General features: G+C 32.2%; 1 protein-coding gene across 2 annotated transcripts; it reads left to right on the top strand.

Annotated features, from left to right (window-relative positions):
• The first annotated feature begins 10,248 nt into the window (after positions 1-10,248).
• Positions 10,249-19,039, top strand: PDE318 (P-loop containing nucleoside triphosphate hydrolases superfamily protein). 2 transcript variants are annotated; one of them, XM_022877962.2, is made up of 14 exons: positions 10,249-10,744; positions 10,827-10,948; positions 11,527-11,647; positions 11,738-11,802; positions 11,911-12,024; positions 12,334-12,408; positions 14,156-14,194; positions 14,284-14,355; positions 15,421-15,534; positions 16,670-16,741; positions 16,824-16,860; positions 17,519-17,631; positions 17,986-18,192; positions 18,642-19,039. In XM_022877962.2, the coding sequence occupies exons 1-14, from the start codon at positions 10,663-10,665 to the stop codon at positions 18,726-18,728; spliced, it is 1,320 nt and encodes a 439-aa protein (XP_022733697.2). In that variant the 5' UTR covers positions 10,249-10,662; the 3' UTR covers positions 18,729-19,039. The 2 variants fall into 2 exon arrangements, with proteins under 2 accessions (XP_022733697.2, XP_022733699.2); XM_022877964.2 differs by lacking the exon at positions 12,334-12,408 and having other exon boundaries at positions 10,305-10,744.
• The last annotated feature ends 735 nt before the right edge of the window (positions 19,040-19,774 follow it).

Genomic DNA, 19,774 nt, shown 5'->3' with positions numbered 1-19,774 from the left:
TTTATAGTATATATATTTGATATTTAAAATTAAGAATTGAATTTAGTTGAAAATTATTTAAGATAATTTAATTGTAACACATTTATAAAAAGTAAGAATATTGGATATTTATAAGAAAATAAATAACCTAATTTAGTCAAATAAATATCTTTTAAATTAATAAAATGTATAGTCAAATCAAAATAATTAAATGCAAGATATGTGGTGATTATTCAAAATAATTCATATGTCAAAAAAATAGATTATTCATATTGAATTTTTTTTTTTACCAAAAGTTTTAATTTTTTTTTATATATTTAAATGAGACATAAAATGGGTTGCTTGACTTATTGATCACAACCCGTATATATAAAATATAATATTATAATGTACGATTGATTTTATAACAAAAACAAAAATCCAACATTATAATGTATGTTTGATTTTATAACAAAAACAAAATTTTAATATTATAATGTATCATTAATTTTATATAAATATATAAAATTATATTATTTTTATAGATATTTATACATGAATAACATCTATTACTCAATTGGATATCATATTTAAACAAATGTGAATATATCAAATAATTAATTAAGAAATCAACTCTTGATCATAATTATAATAGTTACTAAATTTTTTATAATATTTCTTATTAGATTTCAACAGACGTTCTTTGAATCATTAAAAAAAAAATTAATGGCTATAATTATAGTATTTGTTAATTTTTTAAATCATTAAGAAATTCTTTGATTATAATGTATCATTGATTTAACTTTGATTTATAATTTATAATATTTTATTGAAAATAAAAGGTAAATCAATTGAGAATTTTAAAAATAAATATAATTAATGTATTAAAATATTTTAAAATTTTTATGAGATCAAATCAATTCATATCAAGTTAAAGAGAAATATATATGAATAAATATAATTAATACATGACACGTGAGTATTCATAAAAGTTGTTCATATGTTAATATATAAGTCATTCACATTGAATATTTTCTTTTTTTGTAAAAAAATTTAACTTTTATATATTTATAACAAAAACAAAATTTTAATATTATAATGTATCATTAATTTTATATAAATATATAAAATTATATATAAAATTATATTATTTTTATAGATATTTATACATGAATAACATCTATTACTTAGTTGGATATCATATTCAAACAAATGTGAATATATCAAATAATTAATTAAGAAATCAACTCTTGATCATAATTATAGTAGTTATTAAATTTTTTATAATATTTCTTATTAGATTTCAACAGACGTTCTTTGAATCATTAAAAAAAATTTAATGGCTATAATTATAGTATTTATTAATTTTTTAAATCATTAAGAAATTCTTTGATTATAATGTATCATTGATTTAATTTTGATTTATAATTTAAAATATTTTATTAGAAATAAAAGGTAAATCAATTGAGAATTTTAAAAAATAAATATAATTAATGTATTAAAATATTTTAAAATTTTTATGAGATCAAATCAATTTATATCAAGTTAAAAGGAAATATATATGAATAAATATAATTAATACATGACATGTGAGTATTCATATGTCAATATATAAGCCATTCACATTGAATATTTTCTTTTTTTGTCAAAAATTTTAACTTTTATATATTTATATAAGATGTGTGAGAATCAAATATAAAAAATAATAATTTATTGTTAGATCTGAATGAAATCAAATTAAATTATTAAAAAATCAAATTAAACGAATGAGCATAAACCCACCCTATCCTGTCTCGCGCTGTTGCCATTTATATTTGTATCCCAAGTATGAATGTTAATTTGTACAACTTCATGGTCGCCTATGGATTAGATATGGGATGCTCAATTGCTGACTGAATTGAACAAATTAAGTTTCATTTTTCAACTAAAATTGAATAGAACTGATCTTTATATTTAGATGAATTGTTCCGACCAAAAAAAAAGTATCATGGTGATATATTTATTATACCTTTGTTTTGATGTAGCTCCCAATATTACTATATCTTATTTAATTTGGGCAATCTTGTGAAAATAACTTACAAGAAACCTAGAGTTTCCCTGATCATAATATAAATAAGTAGTAGTACTAGTATTTAGATATTCAAGATCTCAAATCATAAAAAATCTGCGCTTGAATTGGCCTGGTAGAAGTGGCTACTGCTTGGTCGCTGCTTTCCCACCTTTTCCCTACAGATCAGATTCTTATGATTAGACTACTCATCTTTCCATTACACCATATTTTTATGATTGCTTAAGGAATAAATCAAGCATTGAAAATATATATATATATATATATATATATAACATGTGAGAATGCATTACTCATTCTAGAAATGAGATACTATAAAATAAAATCAAGGTATTTATGGAATAATAATAATAATAATAATAATATATGTACCACCTTCTTCTTCTTAGGCTCCTGAGGCTTTTGAGCACCCTTTTTTGCGGCGGGCTTGGAAGCTGCGGGTTTGGAGGGACCATTACTGGCCTTTGCAGTTGCAGATTCCTTCTTGACCTGCCCAAAGAGTTGAGTGCCAACAGATTTCTCAGCCTTGACTGATGCCATTGCTCTTGGAAATTTATAATTAAAAACCTTGCACAACTAATTCAAGAATAAAAATCTACTTATGAAATTGCTAGTTGTTTTCTCCTTCCCTTGTATGTTCTCTATATATAGCAGAGTTTTACAGCTGTGGCCAAGGAATTAGAGTCGATCAATTAAGATTAGAAGGTGATAAGGAGATGATGGAAGTTGAAGAGAATGGAATAACTGACATGGGGAGCAACTTGAAGTCTCAATTATTTTACAGCATCAGATGCTTTGCTTAGAATTTTTTTTCTGATATAAAATACTAGTAGTATAACTACCTAATAAACATTCTGAGCATCTTCATGTCTCTATGCAAGAATATATTTTTTGAAAAGGATGAATATAATTGCCTCAGAGGATTTTTTATGCATTACTTTTGTGAAAAAGAAAAGAAAGCGTAGATAAATAACAACGAAAAATGGTAGATGAAAAGGAGAATAATTAGGAGTCGATAGATAAAATTTTCTATTTCTAAGAGTGTAATGTGGTTGAGGCTTAAGGGACAGCTTTCCGTAAGGGTAAGGGTGCTAACTGCAAGTGTCACGGGTCGAGACTCAAGCTCCGAACCCGCGCGGCTCCGAGACCAGGGCATTCATCCTTCTGACGTCCCAGATCAGCCTAACCGCTACGGTTCACACCCTTGTGAGGTATTGTCCGTTTTGGCCCCCTGACCTCACGGTTTTGTCCTACAAAAGGCGCCTCACAAGGCGGAGATGGTGTGAACCCTTTTATACCCCAGTGACCCTCCTATTATGTTCGATGTGGGATTCAGGACTCCCCCTTAGGTCCGTGACATTCTCCTGCACCCAACCTCATGACGCCCTCGTCACGGAGGCTGGCCACCCTGCCTACCTCCCTCGAGGTGCTCGGCTTAGATCGAACGGTTTAGGGCTGACTCTGATACCACTTGTCACAGGTCGAGACTCAAGCTCCGAACCCACGCGGCTCCGAGACCCGAGCATTCACCCTTCCGACGTCCCAGATCAGCCTGACCGTCACGGTTCACACCCTTGTGAGGTATTGTCCGCTTTGGCCCCCTGGCCTCATGGTTTTGTCCTACAAAAGGCGCCTCACAAGGCGGCGATGGTGTGAACCCTTTATATACCCCAGTGACCCTCCTATTATGTTCGATATGGGATTCAGGACTCTTCCTTAAGTCCGTGACATTCTCTCGCACCCAACCTCGTGACGCCCTCGTCACAGAGGCTGACCACCCTGCCTACCTCCCTTATGGTGCTCGACGTGGATCGAACGGTTTAGGGCTGGCTCTGATACCACTTGTCACGGGTCGAGACTCAAGCTCCAAACTCGCGCGGCTCCGGGACCCGGGCATTCACCCTTCCGGCGTCCTAGATCAGCCTTCCGCCACGGTTCACACCTTTGTGAGGTATTGTCCGCTCTGGCCCCCCTGGCCTTACGGTTTTGTCCTACAAAAGGTGCCTCACAAGGCGGAGGTGGTGTGAACCCTTTTATACCCCAGTGACCCTCCCATTATGTTCGATGTGGGATTCAGGACTATCCTTAGGTCCGTGACATTCTCCCGCACCCAACCTCGTGACGCCCTCGTCACGGAGGCTGGCCACTCTGCCTGCCTTTCTTTGAGGTGCTCGACGTGGATCGAACGGTTTAGGGTTGGCTCTGATACCACTTATCACGGGTCGAGACTCAAGCTCCGAACCTGCGCGGCTCCGGGACTCGGGCATTCACCCTTTCGGCGTCCCAGATCAACCTAACCGCTACGATTCACACCCTTGTGAGGTATTGTCTGCTTTGGCCCCCTGGCCTCATGATTTTATCCTACAAAAGGCACCTTATAAGGCGGAGATGGTGTGAACCTTTTTATACCCCAGTGACCCTTCTATTATGTTCGATGTGGGATTCAGGACTCCCCCTTAGGTTCGTGACACAAGTGCTAGGGTTAACAAAATGTTATAATCTTGACTTTGAATCCACTTAAAGATTAATCTGAGGAATAACTAGATTAATATCTGTGTGGAAGCAATTTACAAATACAAAAAGCATAGAAAATTTTCAAAAATAATAATAAAAAAATAAATATAGATGTCTTTGTGGGTGGCATACACCTTATCGTTTATAAGGTCAATCCTTTAACACTTGGATTTCTATAAAACATGTCATTAGATCAATGTTTCAACAAAAATGTTGTCATAAAAAAGGAGTTGCTATCCAAATTAATTTAGTACTCACCAAAAATTTATAGGTCTAGATATCACGCATAGGCATAAATATATGGTGATTTAACCTTGATAAATCTTCAAGCATTTGACACTAATTAAGCTCAAAACTAGAGTTGGCAATGAGGCAAAGCAGGTCAATTTTTTGTTTTCCTCACCTCCAACTTGAAGCTTCAATAGTTTTACTCAATACCCAACCCACCTTTGCTTGAAGGTTTTAGCTTAAAAACCCGACCCCGATCCGTTAAAAATATTATTTCCCTGAATTTGACTCGATTTAACTCGAATTCAATCTATTATCAATTTAAATTAACTGAAAACTTAACAAATCATAGTCTAAATATATTTCAAGTATTAACAAATTTAACCCAATCACTCATAAATTCAAACTTAATACATACAATTTTTTTTATCTAGTAAAATCTCACAAATTCTCACCATAAATAATAGAATTATAAAACACATAGCGATGAGCAGATATCAGTTTAAATTGATTTAATCGACCTGAATCGATGAAATACGATCATTTCAATTTGGTCTAGTCGATTTTCAGTTATAGTCAGTTTTGGGATCGATTAAATTGATTAAATCGGTTGATTATTGGGTTTAAAATTGATAACCGAATTAATTGAATTAACTAATCTTACAATAACTAAGGGGTCTTTCAATAATCCATACAAAATTTTTTTTGAAGGGATTATTAAAGGTGTACAAAATTTTTTTTGAAAGGATTATTGAACAATAATTCCCCATAAAAATTTATTGAATTGATTATTAAAGGTATTTTTTGACAAAAACGCTTTCAATTTTATATGGATTATTGAAGGCATTTTTGTTTTGTCTAAAAATACCTTCAATAATCCCCTCTAAATTTTATTGAGGGATTATTGAAGGCTTTTTTTGGTCAAAAATACCTTTAATAATCCCTCATAAATTTTTATGAGGAAATAAACGCCCCTTAAAGGGTAAATATGTATATTCCTTAACAACTAATTAAAGTTTTAATCTCTTTAACATTTTAAGAAACAATGAAGAATGTGCATCAAAGCTATGGGGTTCATGTATGAAGAATGCTGTTAAAACTTAGAATGTCCTTTAATTAGCTTATTTTATGTTTTTTTATGAATTTTTATATCCATTTGCCAACTCAGAGTGTCCTTGGCTTGTTTTATGTTTTGTATGAGTTGTTAGCACAATTTGTTAATTTAAAATGTTTTTTATGTTTTGCACTAAAGTTATGATTAAATACATAAAACTTAGTAAATTAAAACTCACAAATTCTTACCATAGATGATGGAATTATGAAATATATAAAACTTAGTAAACTAAAATTCAAACATCAAATAAGCATAAGTTAATAATTAAAATTTAAACATAATACATGATACAAGATAAACATCAAAAGCTTAAACCATCACAATAAAAAGTTAAATTGTTTGAACAGCTTTTCATCCACCATGATGAAAATCTTACAAGACCACAACAAATCATTTCATCATCCTTAAGCTCCATATCCTTATTCTCCTCTAACGACACTAGTCTTATAAAATAAAATAATAAAAAGAATAAATAAATCTCATAAAATAATATATTTAAAAACAATAATATAAAAAATGAATTAGTTAAAAAAGATAATATTAATTACCAAACTAGTTATTTTTTCCTCAATCTCACTCTCATCAACATCTTCGTAGAAAAACTTTTCTCCTAATGAAATTGATCTTATAAATGAAATAATAAAATATTAATAAATAATATATAACAACAAAATATAATAACTAACAATATGCTAAACTAAAAAATAAAAATTGCATAATATGCAGTATTGTACTTTTTTTTTTCAGCCCATAACCAATTTTGATAACATGTTAAAGCTTCTATAGTTAACGGATAAAGTCTATTACGTTATGCACTCACCAACCTCCTTCCAATACTAAAAGTAGACTCTAAAGCAACAATAGAAATTTGTATGGCATAAATATCTTTAACTATAAGTTGTAAGGTCAAAAATTGAGGTCTAGTTAATTTCTACCAATTCAATATATCAAAATCCTTTTTTCCTAGTATAACTTCTTCATCTAAGTAACGATCTAACTCTGATTTCACTTTTGATTTCTTCTTTTTTTTCCTTGAAACAAAATCATCATAGTCTCCCAAATTTCCTAATTCAATAACACCACCACCATTTAAAGACAATAGGTTTGAAATAAAAAGTCTTCTTTTCTTTTTCAAAGCCAATTTTCTCTTCATACTCCTTAAGCAAATCCTGACATATTTGTACAATTTTTTCAATTTTAAATTCAACATTTTCTCTATAAATCTTTGCAAAGTAATACTCCAACAACTTTGTTTTGTACCTTGGATCTAAAATTATGGTGACACTTATTATACCATGCACATTATTCCAATATTTTTCAAAATTGCCTAACATGCTCATTGTCATACATGAAATAATTTTATTGGTATTCATAATCCATTCATTCAATGCCAATCTGATTTTGTAAATATTAAGAAAATAAAGATTTTCAGTAGCATATTTTGTGCGAAAAAACCCTTCAGTGATATCATAAAACAATTTCAACTTCTCACAGATCTTGGTTGCAATGATCTAATTATTTTCAGTTTGCAAATATTTGAACAAAGAATCACCATGTAATTGCACACAACAAAAAAAACATCTTTATAAAACAAAGCTATTTGAAGCATTAAGTAAGTAGAGTTCTATCATGTTTTGACATCAACACATAACTTTTTTAAAGTTGGAATGTGCACTTGACGTGCTGTCTTTTTAAAATTTTTCCACCTCTTTGGTGTAACACCTTAAAAAAAGACACTATCATGAATTCTTTCAATTCCATCTCCAATCACACTCAATCTATCTTTCACAATCAAATGCAAGATGTGTGCACAACAACATATATGAAAAAAGTTTCATAAAGCAAAAGTGCATCACAACCAATTCTATCAATTAACAACTCAATAACACTATCATTCACACTACAATTATTTACTGTAAGTTTCCTATCAATATTTCAATCTAAGAAACATTTCATCAAACTTGAAGCAATGACCTTTTTCGTATATGGAGTTGGCAATTATTCAAATCTAATTAAACAATCGATTATTTACACTAATTTAATAATTAATTTAATAATAATAATTACTTAATAAAAAATAAACACTATCAAAATAAGATAATTTAATAAAATATACCTAATGATGCATTTTTGTAAGTTACATTGATTATTAATGTAATGAGCAATGACAGTCATGTATCCTCTTTTTTGGTGATCAACAGTCCATATATCAATCATGATAGTAATTTTCCCTTCATTAGCTTCCAACTTCGATATTGTTTTTGCCTTTTTCTCTTTAAAAATCTTTAAAATATCACTTTTTATAGTATTTTGAGAAGGCATAGCAAACAAAGGTTGGAGATTGTAAGAATACTTTTTGAATTGTACATGATCAACCATTGATAAGAGATATTCGTACATGATTATCATGTTGGCAAGCTTTCTCCTTGTGACACTTTGATCAAAGAAAAAGTTTTTTAGTGTTACTTTTCCACCTACCTTCCTTCGATTAGCTACCAGCACTTGTTGACGAATATCCATTTGAAATCGTTTGCTGTACCTCTCTGAATGCTTACGCAAATGACTTGTCCCATTCTTAGAAGCACCACCAAGTTTTTTCTTACAATAATTACATATTGCCTACCATTCATTATTGATATTCTCTTTTTTAAAATGTTTCCATACTTTTGACTTTAGCTTATTTGAGTTAGACCCATTATCATCAACTTCAGCACCCTTGTTAGTCACACTTAATGATGGAGTTACATTTTCATCAAATGTTGGAATGAAAGTTTGCTGAATTGGTGATTGATGTGAGGTAAAAGTAAGAGGTGTCGAGGAACACGAATTATCTCCCAAATTAGACATTTTAACTTTATTCATAAAAAAAAATTAGAGTTATTCAATATGTTATACAATCAAATTATATTCTTGACCAAATTTCAATATGTTATATAGTCAAGAACTAAATAATTATATTCTTGATCAAATTTCATTATGTTATATGATCAAACTTTGAACTTAAATCCTTTTCACCAATAATGACCCAAAAATCTCATGATATTTTAGTAATTCTAATAGTTCTTCTGACACAAAGTTGTATTAGACTGGTAAGGATTTAACTTCATATATTCAAATATGCAAACAACTCAAATTCAACAAGCATATACTAATATTGATCAGTATATGAAAACCTCCCTAAAAAATTTCTATAAAAATAGAGAAGAAAACGTAGGAAAAAAATATCATTTTCCTTGTAATCCCAAATTGGAAAAGCCAGATATTATGAGATAAAAAAAATTACAAATTTTCCTCAAGATAGAGCTCTGGACATAAATATTTGCTCAAATTAAAAAAAAAAGTTATTTTCCAACTATAAAAAAAAAGAAAGAAAGAAAAAACGTACATGATGGTTTGAAGATTTAGGGTTTCTAAGAAAGTGAAATAGCAAGGTTAAGAGAAACTAGATCTGTAAATGCCTCGAAAGCTTGACTTTCTTCTTTTTGGCCTGAATGCTTTCTTTGCTTAAATAAAAGAAATGAATGGATGAAAGCTAATGGAGGAAGAAATAAAGTGGATGAGAAAGTTTAAAGAGATCGGGAAGGAGGCAAAAAGAAATGAGAAATCCTAAAAGAAAATTACATATATATATATCAAGGATATTTTAGTAAATATCTTGGGTCAAGTTTCATATAAACCCGACTTGACCTAAATCCACCATTTTAAAAAAATAAAATCGACCCGACCCGAAACCCTTTTTTTTCAAAAAAAAAAAAAATTGACCTTAAATGATCAAGTCGGATCGGAACCCGACAGTTTCTGGTTGATTTGCCATCCTTATTCAGAACCTTAAACTTTTCAAGTATTGGTCGTGTTTCATTTTTTTTTCCCATTAAAAGTACCTTTCTTTGGTTGTCTTTCTCCATTTTCCTAATCTGTAACTAATAGTTGAAAATAAAATAACAACATAAGATCATATTTGATGCATAGGTTATTGATAAGTTAGGATGAAAATAATTTTATACCATATTTGATTTATATCTAAAGAGAGAGATAAAGATTGCAAGAAAAATTAATATCCTCTTGTCATAAAATTATTCAATCATTATCAAGTGAAAATGATTATTTTTAATTTATGAGATTAAACTTATAAGTCAAATTATATCCTTAAAAATTATATCAATAATTTAAATTATATAAATTTTAAGAAATGATAATTTTAACAAATACATAAATTATTCTATCCTAATCTTTGTATATATTAAATATAAAATATAAGGACATTATTTAATATAATTTTAATTATAATATTATCTTATTTTATTTTACCATTATCTTGTGTCCCAAATAAGATATAAAGGTCTTGATACTGGCCATACACGTAACAGCTTACCATAAAGAAAACTAGGCCATACTTAATTTCAAACCCAATAACACCTTATCACAACATTTAGCCCAGCATCCCCGGGCGGCCTCGCTAACAAGTACTCAATTCACTCTTATCTCTGTTATCGCCGTGGGGCAGGAACTATAAGCCGCCCACCTTTCTGTTCCTCTTTTGTTCTTTATTTATTTTTCTCCTCCTTTCCAACTCTATTCTCTAAACCACGGTCTTCGTCTGTCTCCGTATATGTGTGTTATTGTGCGAGGGCATTGGCTAACGGTGGACGGGCAAAAAGTGAAATATTTTTATCTATAGTTTAAAATTTGTATATTTTGGGATCTTCAGGTTTCTGTTGTTTGGTACGTGTCCTTGTAACTTCAGGGTTTGTTGCAATTGACTTCTCCGGTGGTAGAGGAAATGAGCGGTGCCTTTAGTCTACTTGAGTCATGGCAAATCCCTTGGACCATATTTTTTTCAAGAACCTTCCAATTTTCAAGAGGTTAAGAAGCTTGCTTTTTATATGTTTCTTTTTGTAAAGATAAATACTTTCCATTATTCCCATCTTTGCTCTCCGAATGCAGGCTTTTACGAGATGCAGAGTTCAACTAAACGTCAGACCTTGTGCTTCTGTAGAAACATGCAGACTGTCACTTGTGAGGTCGTCAATGCAAGCTATGTACCCACCCCCGAAACTAAACCCAAGGTTATTTTATGCTTCTGATTTGCTGATGGCGGATTAACCATTTTAAAAGAAAATTGTTTTATAATAAGCAAAGCAGCTAATCTTTTTTTTTTTTTGCTACCAAATGCCCGCAATTTTGGAAAGTTGTTGAAGGCATGATACTGTCTTTCTAAAAGTTGATAAATTCTTATAACCTTTGTTTGTTTCTTGCTGGCACAAAATGTACCAATGGCTCATATATTCTTGTATCTTCTATTTTAAGGACTAAGTATGTATCTGCATGGATGTTATTGGAAATTCTTTAAGAGACGTGACATTAGTCAGTCATGTGCCCGTGAGATAAGTCACTAAACATAGAGTTTCGCAGTCCTAGTGACCGTTTGTCGTTTACATGACCGTTTCTTCATCCTATTTGTAGACTTATGTTTGGCGTGACCAAGTGGTCCAATTCCATGTTTTTACTCTGTGAATTGATGGAATGGGTCTTTTCTTAATGATGTATGATAATTCTCATGTCTATGATTTATGCACATTAACAATATGATTATTTATTAAGCTGACAAAATGGATTTCTTGTTGATTTTGTATTTGATTCTAAGGATAAATCATCACCAAAAGTGGAAACTATTGGTGCATTTCAGAAGCTGCCTATGGTGATGCCATCAGTTGATATGTTCCATTCTGCATTGAGGAAGGCTAAGAGGACCTTGCCTACAAAAGGTAAATGAATAAATTCATTCATCTGGTCATGTTAGATTTAGTGCAACATGTCAAACTCTTGGTCTAGCATGACAATTGTTTCCTGCCTAGGCATTGCCAACATTGCAAAGAGAGAAAGAAACAGAGGTGCAAAGCAACTTGATGCACTGATGAAAGTATGATCTTATTCCAGTGTCTGTTGTTTTTATAATAAAAGACAACTTGTGCCTTGTTCTAATGAATATATTGCTTGAATTTAATATTTTTATTTACTTGATCTTCAGGAATTGGCAGTTCCATTGAGAGGGTACATAGAAAATTTCCCCAAAAGAATGTACTTGCATCCTTATGAGCAATCTCTTATTGAATTGACACTTGGGGATGGAAATTATGAAAAGGTACTCATTAATAGCTCACTGTTGTTTTTACCCTATATATATATATATATATATATATAAATTTGCACTTTAGTTCTGTCCCAATGGAAGAGCATCTGAAAAGTAAGCAAAATGTTATCCTTGTAAGTTTTATTACTGTCCATGGAAGGTTCATTCAACCTTCCCCATTTCTTTCGGTGCCATATTAAAACATAATTATTGTCTTACCCTTGTATGTTTTTATGCTATTACTGTATGTATAAGGTTTGTTCACCTTTTCACCCTTCCTTTCTTTCAATGCCATATTCAAACATAATTATTGTCTAACAGATCTTGAAAAAGGTAGATGCTCTAAGGAGGAAGGTGGTATCAGTCGGAAAGGAACATGCTTCACTCTGTGCCAAGGTTATAGTCTTCCCTTAAAACTATGTTTAAAGGACTTCTTTTAAGGAAAGATGGTAGGGAGGGAGTTGTGGGGAGGGGAGGGAGGCTCCTCCCTTGTATTTGATGTGGCAGTGGCATACAAATACAAATTGAAAATTTTATGCTTAATAACTAACATTATAGTATAAGTTATGTGAAGTCACTTAACTTTTTGTCTGTTTAAATCTACATCATAAGGCATGAGAAATCTTGGATGATTTTGTCTTTTTTTGAACTAAAATTGAGAAATATGACGTTCCTCTTGTTTTATGCAGTCTGAAACGTGTAATAACTTGACATTTATGTAGCATGAATTTGCCAATGTCTTCCTACTTTGGTTAATGGTGAACTAGAGTTGGAAAATTAGTGATTCTATGATTTATGGTTCTGATAGGAAATAAGATTAGAATTTCAGAATCAATTATGGGTTGAAGTAATTGCAAATTTATTTGAAAACATGATTGAAACTCAAGTAAAAGGTTGTTGGAGATTCTATGCAGCAAGGGCTAATTGGTAAATTAGCTGTTGGGAATTTATAAGAAAGTATGGGGCTAGAATTGGGGTTGAAAATCACAAGAAATAGAATGTGATTCAAATTGCAAAGAAGAGAAGAAACTAGCATAAAGGAAGAGATGTGTGAACATCTCCCTGTAGCTAAGGGGAGAGAGAGAGAGAGAGAATGTGGTTTAAGTTGCAGATAGATCTAAAGACTACATAGATATTTATAATGAATTCCAGATTGCATGGCAAATCTAAATGATCTTCGTTCTGAGATAGTCTTTGCATATTCCTTTGGTGACAATGTTTCATGGACTGCTGAAATTTGTGCTCCTCTCCATGATCTTGGTATAGCTTTGTGATATGTTGTTTTGATGTTATGTTATATTCAAGTGCCTTACATTAGAGGCTAACTCAGTATTTCAAGCACACATTAAACACATCGATATCGATTACGGCTTTGTCTGGTAAAAAAGTTGTGCAACCGAATCTGATGTCCCCTATGTTGCTGCAATTTGTCAATTGACAATTGACAATTGGCTGATATCTATCTTCCTCTGGCTTAGCTGTGGATGTTGGCTATGTGTCTAAGCTGAAGCATCTGACCTGTCAAAGAGTCTAAACAAGATATTGGTGGGGGACGTGTGTGTGAGCATATTTTTTATTGATATTTACAGATTTTTTGAGTGTTTCTTTTGAGATTTACTTGTTTTACTTCAGAAACTTTTCTTTTCTGTCTTATTTTGTTCTGACTTGTTACTGTTGGGCATATATACATACTTCGTAAAGACATGTTTGATTGTTGTTATGATTTTCCTTATATTTTGAGGGCCATACCGTTATAGCCCCATTCTCTATGACATGAAAATGAAGAAGCAAAGCAAAATTGTTTCTTTCAAATCTAATTGAAGGACCATGTGATATATATGGATTATAATCCTATACCTAGTCGGTGGAGTCTAAAAACTCTACACCAAGTTTAATAATTGTCGTGTGTCCTTGTAACTTGAAGAAGAAATTCAGTACTTGATTACTAACATTTTTAGTTAAATGGACAGATGACAAGCATGTGAACCCACTTATGGAGATTTTAAACTGTAATATTGATATATGGGATTATAATCCTCTCTCTTTCTCTCTCTCTCTCTCTTTCTCATTATATATATGTTGTACAATTTGTATGTCTGTTGGAAAATGTAAATTGAGTATCTATTAATTTGCTTCTTTACAGTCTTTATCAAAAAAGGAAGCAGAGAAACGACTAACTGAGGCAAGTAATTACTTCTTTTAATATAGATATTTAATATTTATCGAAGTTCATGAGTACTATTAATTTAGTATATTTTCTGTTTAGTGCAGGGTTCGGAGAAACTTCAAGAAATTTTCAAATGTGAAGGAAAGGCTGTTGATGACTTATTGTCTATTGCCAAGGTATATAAGTGGAAATCTTTTAAAATATCTATTTTAGCATCAGCAAGAATTAAAAATAGAACAATCTATATTGGACAGAATGTTCATTTTTCCTAAAGAACTCATGACACACATTCAATAACTCAAACTGTGGGTGGATAGGAGGGTACGCCCCTCCAAATATGAGGAAAATTTTATGGAAAGGTAAGTATAGGGATGCATTCCCATATCTGACATTTATACCTGAGTGTGAGCAATAAGTCTTAAACTCAGTCAGATATCAAATAATACTATAAGTTTTGAGTTTCTTGATATTTAATCTTTAATTTCAATGTGTTTTTCATAATTGATGTGGTCTTTTGCCCATATAGCCATGCAGATGAGCACATTTTATAGTTATGCATGTACTTTGGAGTTGCCTGTCTGTTTTTGCGTCTGTACATGTATTATTTTTGTGTAGCAGCTTTTTGCAGCTGGCAAGCCTTGTCAGATGTAAACTTCAGATGTAAACTACAGATGTGTCATCCTAGAAAATGAATTTCTTTGCTGGCATTCAGCAATTTTCTTGGGAGAATCATGCAAACTTTAACTTCTAGATGGTTTTTGTTTACATTGAAAGTACATACCATAAAATGCATCTACTAAGTATTTAAGGAAGACTTGTTCAATCAACAATGACTAAAATTTAGTTTGTTTGTAGAATTTTACATCTAGAATCATGATCTTTGCTTAGTTTTAAGTGATGATTAATGGAAATCATTGCTGCCAATTGACATTCTTTTTTGGCTATTTTAGGAATCATGGTACTCTGCCTTTGAAGTTTGGAACATTAATTTGCTATTTGCCTATGGTCATTTCCTCTCTCTTTTTTTTTTTTCCTATTTGTCGAAGGAAATACCTCCCATTGTTTTATTTTATGCTGTATTAATGGGCATATTCTTTACTGATATAGAAGCATTTTATGCTGTTTCAGCTTATTTGTAACGACTTAAGCTTGAATATCCTTAATTTTAGCATTGATAAACTCATATTTTATTGCAAGTGGAATATGCAAGATAGCTTATCTTCAAATTATTTGGTTCCCAGACTTTGCGGGCCATGCCAACTGTGGATCTAGAAATGCCGACTTTGTGTCTTGTTGGAGCACCAAATGTGGGGAAGTCATCATTGGTTCGTATGCTCTCGACAGGAAAGCCTGAGGTTTGCGCAACTACTTGCAATTTTTGGTTTGCTTTCTGGTTTGAATGATATCATTGAGCTTATTATCTTATTGCTTAAAGTAGCATTGTAAATGGTCTTAATTTGATTCCTATGAAAAATAGTTTTAGCTCAAAAATGGTTCTTAATGGTAATCTGAGTGCTTTTGATATTGTGGTCTCCCTTAAGTTCAAACTATTTGTCTGTCCCAATAAATTAATATACTTTAGTGATATACAACAGTCTTAACTGAAAAAGAGAAAAATAGCAGCGAGAGAGGGAAAAAATGCTATTACTTATCCTTTCTTCTTTTGAACCCTTCAGCAAGTATTTTAATATGTTTGAATTATCTACTGTTGTCATTTTAGAAAGGACTTTAACAATTATGAACTGAGAGGGAAAGGAGTTTTAATAGTTTATCTACAGGTAAGTCCTCGTCAACATTTTAAGACCCAGACTGGCAAGTAAGCTGCTAATCTAGATTAACTGGTTCTGTTCAATGGTTGACACACCAGTTGCTGAATAGAAAACTTTCTAATTAAATTAGTCTATTATAGATTCTAGAAGACTTGTAGTTTTAAAAGTGGAAAATTTTGGTTGCCTTTTCTAGGTTCACAACTGACGGCCTCCCTTTCTTTGTCTTTCTTGTTCTCGTGGAGCCATGCTGGTGTTTTTGCCATTTCCTTTTCATGTTGTTATCTTTCTTGAGATGCTTCCTCATGCCTGTTTGGTCTATCTATTCTCTCATGCTTTGCATGATTATTGCTTAGTCTTGTATTTTTGGGGCATAAATCTACAAATTTGCTAGTTTTTTTATGAATTTCTAAGTTGGATATGCTAACTGGTAGACAAATTTCTGGGTTTGGTATTCTGATTGAAAAAAGATACGACAGGCAAGTGAGAAAAGATGATTTGTACAGGTTGAAGCATTAGCTTTCAGTTTGTTCATCTGAAATAGGCGGTATACCCAGCACAGTCTGGTATTGCCTGGTGGAAAGAATGAAACAAACCAAGGAGGATAACTGTACTGGATTTCTATAAATTTGGTATACCGTCAAGTACCATTGGTACCAAACGGTATTAACAAATATGCTTTTTATTTCTTTTTGTTGACAGTTTCCCCTTATGTCTTTCTTAGGTTTGCAACTATCCTTTTACAACAAGGGGAATTCTGATGGGTCATATTACTATAAACTTCCAGCATTTTCAGGTTAGTTTTCCTGTAAGATTTTGGGTGCCATTAGCTTGTATGTTACTTTCTATGATATTGCTTACTCAAAAGCTTAATACAGGTGACAGACACCCCTGGCCTGTTGAAGAGATCTGATGGTAATGAATTATTGAAATTTGTTAGGTTTCTTTTGCTAATTTATTGATTTTATACATTCTAAAGAATTATCTTGGTTGGTATCTTTCCCTCAATTATATTCTTGCTAACACTGCACATATGTAAGCTGGGCGGGTAGGTACAAGAGTGCATGCAAGTGGTTTCATAAACTTTTTCCTTTTTCCTTTTTCCCCTTTCTCCAAAATTTGATTTTTGATTGCCGAAGTTCACATTGACTTGATGAAATTTTGAGTTGATAGGGGGTGGTGGTTTTTCCTGGTAGTAATTGAGGAAATGATTTAGAAATATGTACCAAAACTCAAGGTCCAAAAGGTTGATACAGAAAAGGAGCATGAACAGAATGAGGGGAGCCAAACTAGCTATATTATAATTATTTTTTGGTTGTGACTGCATCATTGTTCAAAATTCTTATGTTCATGGCCCTATTTCAAGGCTATTTCTCTATAGAAATTCAAGTGATTAAAATGTTTTCTAGACGCCCAACACTTTTCTTAGCTACTAGCTGACAGCTAAACAGGTTGACTGCTTGTCTTTTAGCCTCCAGATCAGATATTGTCATCAGCATCATGTCTGCAGTTCTTATGTTTCTGAAGCATTTTTTGTACCATCTTGTTTGCTTACTTGCCCTCCCCATTGCAGAAGACAGGAATAATTTGGAAAAGTTAACACTTGCTGTGCTCTCGCATTTGCCAACAGCAATTCTTTATGTTCATGATCTATCAGGAGAGTGTGGTATCTCGCCGTCTGAGCAGGTATGTCATGATCTATTTTAGCAGAAAAAAAGGTTTGCCAATGTATAGTCTGAGATTTAAAATATCTGGAGCATACGTACACTGGTTTCCCCATGTATATATCTAGATTTATGTTTGCTGGTGGGACACTGTATACAAGTTTCCACCTCCTAAGTATGTATAATTCACACATCAGTTTTGTTGCATGATTTTGATTTTAGCTTACGGAAATTTTCTTCTATATATCTGGATTCTGGATTTCTGGTAAGCAATAAGAGATCTGGTTTAGCCTATGGAAACTTATGATAATTTGTTTACACTTTTCCCATTGAAAATTTTTATACACTACTGTACATTTTACATTGGATTCTGCAGTTCATGATATATAAAGAGATCAGGGAAAGGTTTGAAAATCATTTGTGGCTTGATGTTGTCTCAAAATGTGATCTGTTGCAAGAATCTCCTGTAGTCTTCATCACAGAAGATGGAGAAGCCGATCATCTTGAATTGGCAAAGTATCGGAAAATAGGCCCCAAAGGTGCGATCCGTGTATCAATAAAAAGTGAAGAGGGACTGAATGAGGTTAGTGTCAATTTTCCTTAAATCTTAACATAATTTTCATTAACAGTTTATCATATACAATTTTTAGGAGAGCAGACAGATGGGAATGAATCCTCTTGTCACTGCCCTCTCCATAGCACCGTCATTGTTGGACATGTGTGCATAATAAGGAGCATTCCTTGTTATAGCCTACAAGTTTCATTTCCCATTTGAAAATATATTATGCATCATGAAGCAAATGTTTTGAGCTAAGCTGACAAAATGGGATGAGATGAGATCTTGCAATAGTCCTTGGAATATTTCATAACACTAAGAATATGTAACCAATTCACCAACTCTAATATTCTATGATGGTTAATATTCTTGCATAATATTTTAGGTAAGTTGTTAAATGATTTAAGCAATAAGTAATGGTTATTGAGTTCTCATTGATTTGCTTTCAAATTGCTTTGTGATGTTTTCCCCTGCAGCTGACAAATAAGGTGCATGAGCTGTTGATGGCTCAGATGGGCAGGATCAGAAGTAAAAAGATCCAAGATAACATAGAAGTTGCTTAGATAAAGGGTTAATTTATCTCGACAATTTCTTGCTTATATTGAAGCTTTATAATTTGATTCTGATAGCAAATGGTTAGTTATATTGTCATTGTGAAGAAAGCAAAATGAGCACAGCCAACCTAGGAAAATGGACCATGGGACTTAATATTGCCTTCAAGTAGATTGAACTTGGAACCACCTCATTATTTTGCAGACCCAGTCTTCTGCTCTGCTGGAGGGAATTTTTTAAGAAAAAGAAAGATCACACTATAGGGGAGTAGTTATGCGAAATCTTCAAAAGAATTCAAAGTCAAAATTGTCGTTTTTCTTGAGTTTGTGTCCGTGTAAAATGATTATTCTGCAGGGATGGAGTAATACTAAACCCACCAATGGTGTTTGAAAGATAGAAATTCATTTGGGTTAATCCCTCAAATCGAAATGCCGCAATCTCTAGCCGCTCCTTTCTGGCTTTGGTTGGTTAAGTTGGCAAGTAGTTTAGTATCTTACAAAAGGTTATTGGCTTTGGTGTGAACACCTTATATGCAAACTGGTACCATGCCAAAAGAGAGAGTCTTTTAATTTATAAAAGCAATTACTATTTTGAGGATTAATTCAAGGAATCTGTTGTTGGCATGGCATCAACCCACTAACATATAACATGCAAAATCACGGCAATCTTGCAATGAAAAATATCGGTAGATGATGTAACAAGAAGAGCTTTTTCAACGGTTAATAGAATTCAAATTCAAGGTTCTATGGGATATTTTGCCTGTAAAATCATTCAATATTACTACCTGGATGATATCTCCATGATATTAGAATTTTCATCTTTGGATTGGGTACTCCAAAAGCTCCAGATGGGATACAAAAACACCTCAATACTCCCCCCCCCCCCCCCCCCCAAAAAAAAAAAAAAAAACCTTAGTATCAGCTCCAAAAACCAGAAATCGTTGTTTTTAAATGACCATTCCTCTATATAATTTATAACATAGTTTCTTAAATAAATACGTCTTTAATTTTGTTCTTCTGGATTCAAATGTACTTTTTTTCCCTTTGAAAAAATGTAA

Source organism: Durio zibethinus, chromosome 4, assembly GCF_047325235.1.
Source record: "Durio zibethinus cultivar Kanyao isolate XHJ-2024 chromosome 4, ASM4732523v1, whole genome shotgun sequence".
Taxonomy (NCBI): Eukaryota; Viridiplantae; Streptophyta; class Magnoliopsida; order Malvales; family Malvaceae; genus Durio; species Durio zibethinus.
The sequence above is the reverse complement of the archived record's forward strand: the minus strand, read 5'-3'. Positions and strand labels throughout refer to the sequence as shown.